At 40.8% G+C, this 8,358-nt stretch overlaps 1 protein-coding gene across 5 annotated transcripts; it reads left to right on the forward strand.

The window, feature by feature from the left end:
* Positions 1 to 381: 381 nt before the first annotated feature.
* CCKAR (cholecystokinin A receptor) lies at positions 382 to 8,099 on the forward strand. 5 transcript variants are annotated; one of them, XM_071743795.1, is made up of 8 exons: positions 382 to 478; positions 611 to 802; positions 1,121 to 1,305; positions 2,069 to 2,320; positions 4,279 to 4,540; positions 6,101 to 6,228; positions 6,836 to 6,963; positions 7,071 to 7,367. In XM_071743795.1, the coding sequence occupies exons 3-8, from the start codon at positions 1,185 to 1,187 to the stop codon at positions 7,245 to 7,247; spliced, it is 1,068 nt and encodes a 355-aa protein (XP_071599896.1). In that variant the 5' UTR covers positions 382 to 478; positions 611 to 802; positions 1,121 to 1,184; the 3' UTR covers positions 7,248 to 7,367. The 5 variants fall into 5 exon arrangements, with proteins under 5 accessions (XP_071599896.1, XP_071599892.1, XP_071599895.1 ...); XM_071743791.1 differs by having other exon boundaries at positions 6,836 to 8,099; XM_071743794.1 differs by having other exon boundaries at positions 2,210 to 2,320; positions 6,836 to 8,099.
* The last annotated feature ends 259 nt before the right edge of the window (positions 8,100 to 8,358 follow it).

The raw sequence follows: 8,358 nt of genomic DNA on the forward strand, positions 1-8,358 counted from the left end.
TTATTAGGAACCTGCTATTGCTCTGCCTATTTCATTAGAAGAGATTTCAAATGTGAAATTTGTTTTCCATTAAGCTATAACAGGGATTAGTTTATAATATTAATTCACTTTTTTTGGTCATAAACGAGGTCTATACTGGAAGATAAAAGCCCAGGACTTTGTGGAAACTCCAGAGAGGGTAATGTTTATGTATTCAAAAAGCATAACTCAGAAGAAAATGTTTCTTTCAAACAATCGCGGTTGCTTTGTTTTACACTAATGTGTAACTAATGTGCTGCACTTTATCAGTTCATCAAGGTTGTATTCAAATTGTATGCAAGTCCTGGCACAGAGAAATGTGTAGGCTTCTGCCTATATTAATTGACAGTTCCAATACCATACTTTCATACATTTTGATGCAAGAACATTGAAACCAGTGAGTTTTAATACTGGCCTGCTGGAGTCTGGATCAGGCACATACGGCACTTCACCCAGCGAGGTAAATGTAACAGCTCTCATTTTTCTGAGCATCCCCAGCCTTCAGCCTGCTCCAAAAAATATGAATATAAGAACAGTTTTCACGTAGGGCATGCAAAATCATCACTGTGTTTTTCTCTTCTCTTTTATTCAGCTACTTTTACCATTTTACATGGTGCTGGTTGCGAGACGGATTCATCCCTCTCCTCACTCACTGGCTGTGATTTATTGGCCGTGGCAATCCAGGCTCCCCCTGAGAAATCCTGCAGAGATGTGAGCAGAAGCAATCTCACAAGGGGTTAATGCTGCAATCTTTTTTCTAGCCTGTTTATAATCCTAACAGTAGGTCAGTAATAGAGGAGGGTGGATCTGAAAAAGTGCCGTGGGAGATGTGTGTGTGTGTCTGGCAGGGGGATGTGTGTGTGTGTTTGTGTGTGTGTGTTTGTGTGTGTGTGTTTGTGGGGGGATGTGTGTGCAACGTGTGAGTGTGTGTGCACACACTGTGCTGCTGACTGGTGTGCCCCAGGAATAAATCTTGTTCAGCCTGACCAGGACTCTGTGTGCCAGGTGTTCCTGACGGAGAGTTAGAAGAGCTTCCTTGCACAACAGCCTCTCTTTTATCCCTCCTGAAGATTTCATTCTGAAATGTGTTTGTTTACCCAAGGAATGGGCAGATAGTTCCAAACCCACCCACTGCTTCATCAGAGCTAACCTGTGGATACTGAAGGATGGAAATAGTTGATGCCAGCTTCCTCGGGAACGGAACCAATATTACTGCTCTCCTCTGCAATATCATCTTGGAAAATGACACTTTTTTCTGTGTGGATGATCCACCTTATCCTTCTAAAGGTATGTATAGAAAAAAAAGAATTTTCTTGCAGCAGTTTTAGTTCTAGCTGGGAGATCGGATACTATGGAAAGAAAGTATTATAGGAGGCTTTTTCTGTGAGAGTGCAAAATCAGCTGCTTGCTGCTAAGTTAGGATGAGAAACAGGCAAAATAGAATTCAGTATGTGCTGGTTTTCCACGGTAAAATTTCAGCTAGAATAAAATTTGCACGTAATGGAAAACTAAAACAGTAGAACTGTCGGGGAAAAAATGTGAACAGCTCTGCTAAGGACTTGGAGAAACCTGATTTTTCCTCTTTGAAAAATTCACTAAGATCAGATCAGAAGTTACCTGATCTGATACTGTGCATGACAGTGATTAAATATGAAGTTGTAATAGTCTGAGGGTGAAAAAAATCATGCAGTATCAAAATAATTTTGATTGCTGTGTCATTTCTTGCTTCAACATAAAGGAGGAACTTGCATGGTGAGTGAGTGGTGGACTAAGTAGTGTGAGCAGAACATGGGCTTAAGAAGTCACATTTGACTCTCCAAATGGACACTGTATTGCATGCATTGTATCCTAATGTTATACAATTCAGGCAGACCAGAATAAGAATTTTTGAACTTCCACTGATTTTATATCAGTGTAAAGACACAAACCTTTGTATAACTGAGCACAGAATTGCTCATTTGAAAGGCTTTACCTGTTGATTAAATGATGAAACATTCATAGCCTGTCATCTGTTTCACGACTGATTGTTTTCCCTTGTGACAACTTTCAGATTTGCATCAGATAATTCGGATTCTGCTGTATTCTTTGATATTTCTGCTCAGCATTTTGGGGAACATTCTGGTAATTACAGTGCTGATAAGAAACAAGCGGATGAGAACTGTCACCAATACATTTCTGCTGTCACTTGCAGTCAGCGACCTGATGCTCTGCCTTTTCTGCATGCCATTCACCCTCATTCCCAACCTGCTGAAAGATTTTATTTTTGGCAGTGCTGTTTGCAAAACTGCCACTTACTTCATGGGTAAGTCTTGGAAGTTTGGGTTTGAAGAGTGGCTAATGAGATAGGTGAAAAGATCATTAAAGGCCAGTAAAAAGCTGATTGTTTCCATCTGCCAGCAAACAGACATCAAAATCATCAAGAATCAACTTTGTAGTGTCAATCTTAGTAGTTTCCTCAGTATGATCCAGCAAAACACCACTAAATACACAGTGATCAGGGACAGGGAGAAGGATGTTGAGTGGTCAAGCTTGAAGGAGGAACCCAGTGCACACATTTGCTTCCCCATCTCTGCCAGAGTTCCTTGCAACACTCAGAGCTCCCACCAGAAGTTAGAGGGTTGCACAATTCTTATGAAGGGCAAATTTTGCCCACAGATTTTTGGTAGCAGTGATACATTAAAAAAAAAAAAAAAAAAAAAATAGGCCAAGGTAAGTGTCATTTGCAGAGCTGGGAGTCAAAGCAAGCACTTTTTGAGAACAGACCAGGTGTGATCAGAGATCACCAGGAGACCAGAAAATACAGAGAGAGGTTTTCCAGGCTGACTTTGAGGAGCACCACTCTTATATGTTGTACCATACCCCACTTGCTTGTGGAGCCAGGAGTTTCAAAATGCCTGGATTACAAATATCTGTGTAAGCCATTTTGTCTCACTTCCAATACTTCTTGTGCATTTGCTTGTTCCTTTAAAAAAAAAAAAAAAAAAAAAAAAAAAAAGAAAAGGAGAACATTACGTAAAGTTTTTGCTACCTTGGGAGACCCTCAGTTAATTACAGAAACCTTCGGTCCCTTTCAAGCCGTGCCCTTGAGAACTTTGATCTGATGTGAAAGTACACACCTAAAGTGTGCGAATGGGAAATCAACACCTTTTTGTAGATAAAACCAATAAAATTAAAGGCCATGTTTAAACAATCATAATGAATTGCTGCCATAAATACCATAAAACATTACCAGAGCACTGTCATCTTTATCTTATTTCATGCTGTGTAAAATACTTTATAAAATATCCCAGTGAAATCTTTCTGAATACAAAGTTTTTAGTTATGAAGGTGTTTTATTTGAAGGGTCAGAATATGGATGTTTCCCACTAATAGCTGAGGTTAACAGAGGCTGTGTTAGGCAAATGGACACAAAATATCCACCGTGTCACCCATGCTCCCAGTCTTTCAGCTTAAAATGTAGGAGCTTCATTCTAAATCACAGATAATTTGTGTAAAGAAACCTACTAAGATATTGGCATTTTATTGCAAATTTTGCTCTCATTGGATGAGCTTTCATTAAATTATCTCCACGAATGTTCTAACACGGGTCAAAATATAAAGATATATCTATAATCCTGCAGTGACATATTAGAGCACCTCAGTGACAGAAACACAGACTTCTGCATTATATTTTCTGACATATGGACAGAAAAAGTGAAGGGCACTTGAAGGGCAAAGATTCTGCTTCATGATTTCATTTCTCCTGCTTCATAACTCCATTAGCATCTAATTTAACAAGTGATGACACATTTAATTCTGTTGAATGAGAAAATCAGATCACCATTCAAGCAGGAGACTTAAAAAAATTAAAACAGAAGAGGGACTGTGAACTTCTGTGCTAAAAGAGTAACTAAAAGCATAATTCCACTGATTTCAAAAGCTTGTTTGAATTTCAGTGCACTTACTTGAGTGTGTAAACCATAGCACCAAAGAGAAGAATTAGGACAAAAAATTGTCATTTTCCCCTGTTAATAAGAATTTCATGGTTTGACAGAATGTTTTCTCTTGGACTTCTAGAATAAGAGAGGTGCAGAGCAGGAACATCAAGACTGAAACCCATTCCCCACACACCTTTCACTGACTTAGTATGATTTGTATAAATCTTTTAGCACATAAATCATTAGCTGAGTTTCTTATTTTCTATATGCACACAGAAAGTTATTAAAATGATCTCAAAAACCTTTAAAACAAATAACCTTTTTCTGTATTTGATATATTTAGGTGTCTCTGTAAGTGTATCTACATTCAACCTGGTTGCCATCTCCTTGGAGAGATACAGTGCCATCTGCAAACCTCTGCAGTCCAGGGTCTGGCAGACAAAATCTCATGCCTTGAAAGTGATTGCTGCTACCTGGTGTCTTTCCTTTACCATCATGTCACCATACCCAATTTATAGCAAACTGGTACCTTTTACCAAGTACAACAACACCACAGCAAACATGTGTCGGCTCCTGTGGCCAAGTGATGTCATTCAGCAGTCCTGGTAAGATATAACTGATTGTTAGAAAATCATTAATTATCTGTTGGCAACAGGATTTCACGGTAGCATTGAGCCTTCTGCAAACATTTACACTTCTAGAATGCTTACTTGAGAAGAAAAAAATATATATATTTTTAAGGTGTTTACATTTTGAAACTTTTGTGGCTTTTCCCTTGTCATAGGAATGATACCCAACATAGCAGATTCCCACATGATGTCACTGTAAAGAAAGCATATGTCACTCTTCAATTAGGACTACTACTTTATAAAAAAAAATATACCTATTTGTAACAAACTTCAGTATTTTCAGAGAAATCCTTGATTAATATTTGAAAAACACAAACACACACAAGCACCCCTCTGTGTGCTGCCTTGCCTGGTAATTTGTTTCTCTGCAAGTGCTCTGAAGCAGAGAAGAAGAATATGAGAACTTGGAGAGGTTGCCAATGCCCTTTTTGAGTGGTCTGTAAGGGGCAGAGAGATGAGAAGAGAGACAGTGCTCCAAGTCATTCATGTCCAGGAAAAGCAAACAGCGGCACTACCAAGAACAATATTACCTACAGGTTGTGTCCTTACACAAGAACTAAACACTTCAGCTGGCAGTGAGAAGATGTAAGATTTTTTTTTTTTTTTTTTTTTTTTTTTTTTTTTTTTTTTTGGCTAGTAAGGGTCATTTGGAACTGGGAACAAGATTAAAGTAAGCACCTCTTTGGTACCACGTATCCACAGACAGAGAAAATTGGTTTCATTGCTTTTGGTAGCCTGAGATGTTTGCAGAATGAGTACAGGCTATAATTTTCTCCTCTATGTTGTCACTGCAGATTCCCAGGTGTGTCAGTGAGTTGGCACCAAGGTCCCAGAGAGCAGAAGAGTTGTAGGCTCATGAATATACATTTAAGCAGCAAAGCTTCCCCAAGCTGTGGTCCCACTTGAGAAGCTGCCTAGGACAGTAACAGATGTGCAGCCAAGGAGAAGATGATTCCTTGAGTGAGGGGGTTCCCAGCCCCAGGATTCCTCCCCAGGGGCTCTGCATGTCACCCAGAGGAGGTGACAATCCATCCCTGGCTGCTCCATCCCTGCTCATGTGCCAGGACCCCTTGGCCAGTCAGGTCCCCCTGAAGTGGTGACTGCCAGGACCAGGGGATCCTTTGAGAAGCAGCAGCTGCTTGTTTGGCTTCTGCAAGGCAAATTCAACATCATTCAGAGCTGCAAGGGATCTGATCTGTTACAGATCAGATCTGTCCCACACAGTCAGGGACACCCCTTCTGTCCCCCCAGTCAGTGACAGTGTCCATCTCCTCTGTCCTGCCAAGGTTGAGTGACAGATGGTTTGCAGCCACAACAGACTTGTTCCTGTTGTACTTTGCTGGGGAAAGATGAAGGAGGAGATGTGGAAAGATTCTATTTTCCAGAGCTATCAAAGCAATGTTTCATATTAGGAAAAAAAAAAAAAAAAATCAGAGAAATCTTAAAATCCATCCCTCCAAGTTCTGAGTTGGAGAAAAAGGAGTTTTTCTGGTTTTGTGCTGTTCCATGGTCTCAGTTTGTCTTTTGATTGTTTAGGTACACTTTCCTGCTACTCATACTCTTTCTTATACCTGGGATTATAATGATGATTGCATATGGCCTAATTTCATTGGAACTCTACAGAGGAATAAAATTCGATGCCAGCCAGAGGAAATCTTCAAGAGGTAACACTACAATTAGGTTTGGGGTTTTATTTCAGGTAGAGCTGAAGATACAAGCAGTCATCCTGAAGTTATTAAAGGAAAATTTTCTACTTGCATAAATGACATTAAGGTCAGTTGTGGTCATGATCCTGCCAGATGCATTTGTTAATTGAAGGTATTCCATTATTCACTAGAAATAATTCCTCACCTATGGCTTGTTTGCAAAGACTCTGGGCAGGATACATTAAATTTCTAATTTGTTTGTTATAGAAACACAAAGATTTTTTTGCTGGCCACGGGTGAGAACCATTTCTGTCAATAAGCACCACAACACAAATTGCCAAATTAAGATAAAAGCATATAATTTTGAAAACTATCTTCAGTGAGTACTTGAACAAACTGTGTTCTTACATCTCTTGCACAAATTTGGGTAAAGTTATGAGAATGTTGGGAGGTGGCAGCTGCAGGGCAGCTTGACTGACTCAGTAGTAGGCCTTTCTTTTCAGCAGTTGTTCAGCCATGAACTATGTTATTTACTTAGACTTAGACTCCATTCTTCATTTTTTAATTTTGAATCACTGCTCAGAGATATTTCATTGACTATTTAAGCATTAATTTCTACACACAGAAAGAAAGATAAGTACCTGCAGTGCCAAATACGAGGACGGAGACGGATGCTACCTCAACAAAACCAAAAGAAAAAGGAAAATGCCATTGCAACAGCTCTCTGCTTCTGGCCATGGCAAGATAGAAAGGGTGAGAAGCAGCAGCTCTTCTGCCAACTTAATGGCCAAGAAGCTGGTCATCCGGATGCTGGTGGTGATTGTCATTTTGTTTTTCCTTTGCTGGACTCCCATCTTCAGCGTCAACGCCTGGCGCGCCTTCGACACCGCCTCGGCAGACCAGAGGCTCTCGGGAGCTCCCATCTCCTTTATCCACTTGTTGTCCTACACTTCTGCCTGTGTCAACCCCATCATATACTGCTTCATGAACAAGCGTTTCCGGGTGGCTTTCCTCACCACTTTCACTTGCTGTGCTAAGCAAAAGGCCCCTGCAGTCAGGGGAGAGGTTGGTGAGGAAGAGGAGGGGAAGACCACGGGGGCTTCGCTCTCCAAATGTTCTTACACACACATGAATGTGTCTGCACCCCCCTGAGCTGGGGCAGGAGAGGCTACCAGTGGCCTGCAGAAATCCAGCTCTTTGTGTCACCGGGTCTAGGAGAGTGACTGTGGCATCAGCTGAAGGTGATTTAGTTCTGAGGGAATGGAACACTCCAGCTGGCAGTGAAAGCGGTGAGAATTTTATGGGAAACGGATGCTATCACTGCCTGAGCTCTGTCTCACTTTCCCTTCAAAAGTACGAAGGAGGAAGAGGGCTCTTGGGAGATAAGGGACTTCATGAAAAGCTGCAGAAGATGCTCTATTTGTAATAAACGCTCCTGTAAAAAGTGTTATCTATTACATTAAGAGTTTAGCTCAGTTTTCGCCTGCAGTTCTCAGTATCTCTTAACATTTCCAAGATGCTAATAGACTCTCCTCAAACATTAACACATGCATTGCATTCTTCACTTCAATATCTATGCCTCATAATGAAAATATTTATGTTACACCCATAGCATATTTTCCACATTCTTTTTGCTGAGAAGATGTGGAGATCATTTTGGTGCCACAGTCAATTAAAAGGAGAATTTTGGGGTGGGAATAATGGGTTTGTCCATGTGAAAACAACAGTTTTAAGTAAAAATAAATGATCTTTTTTTTTTTATTTATTTCTAAGAGAATGAAAATAAACATTGGTGATTCTGTGGATGCAATGCATTCTTCTTTTAGGCAGCAAGCCAAGTTACCATAACTTCATGTATTTTTGGTTTAAATAAAAACCCTGAGACCAAACAGTGTGGCTTCCTTCTGTGCAGCTACAAGCACTCACCTGGGCAAGTGGCTGGGGCTTGGATGAGCCCCCAGGGCTCCTGTGGCTGCTGTCACACTGGGGAGCACAGGGACAAACTCTTGGGGTGCAGGCACAGTGGTGATTTCACAGGAGACTGAGGATGTAGGATGATGCCCCAGGTCACAAGACATTTCCCAGCTCTGCTCACAGCCACTCCTGGCGTGGCACTGCCCACCTGAAATGAGGAGACACGGGGTGCAG

This window comes from Heliangelus exortis, chromosome 4, assembly GCF_036169615.1.
Source record: "Heliangelus exortis chromosome 4, bHelExo1.hap1, whole genome shotgun sequence".
NCBI lineage: Eukaryota > Metazoa > Chordata > Aves > Apodiformes > Trochilidae > Heliangelus > Heliangelus exortis.

Bases quoted from the DNA above. Each gene is read 5' to 3' on its own strand.
- CCKAR (XM_071743791.1), top strand. From the start codon at position 1,185: ATGGAAATAGTTGATGCCAGCTTCCTCGGGAACGGAACCAATATTACT. The intron at 1,306-2,068 runs GTATGTATAGAA...GACAACTTTCAG, and splicing joins TCCACCTTATCCTTCTAAAG to ATTTGCATCAGATAATTCGG. The intron at 6,229-6,835 runs GTAACACTACAA...TTCTACACACAG, and splicing joins CCAGAGGAAATCTTCAAGAG to AAAGAAAGATAAGTACCTGC.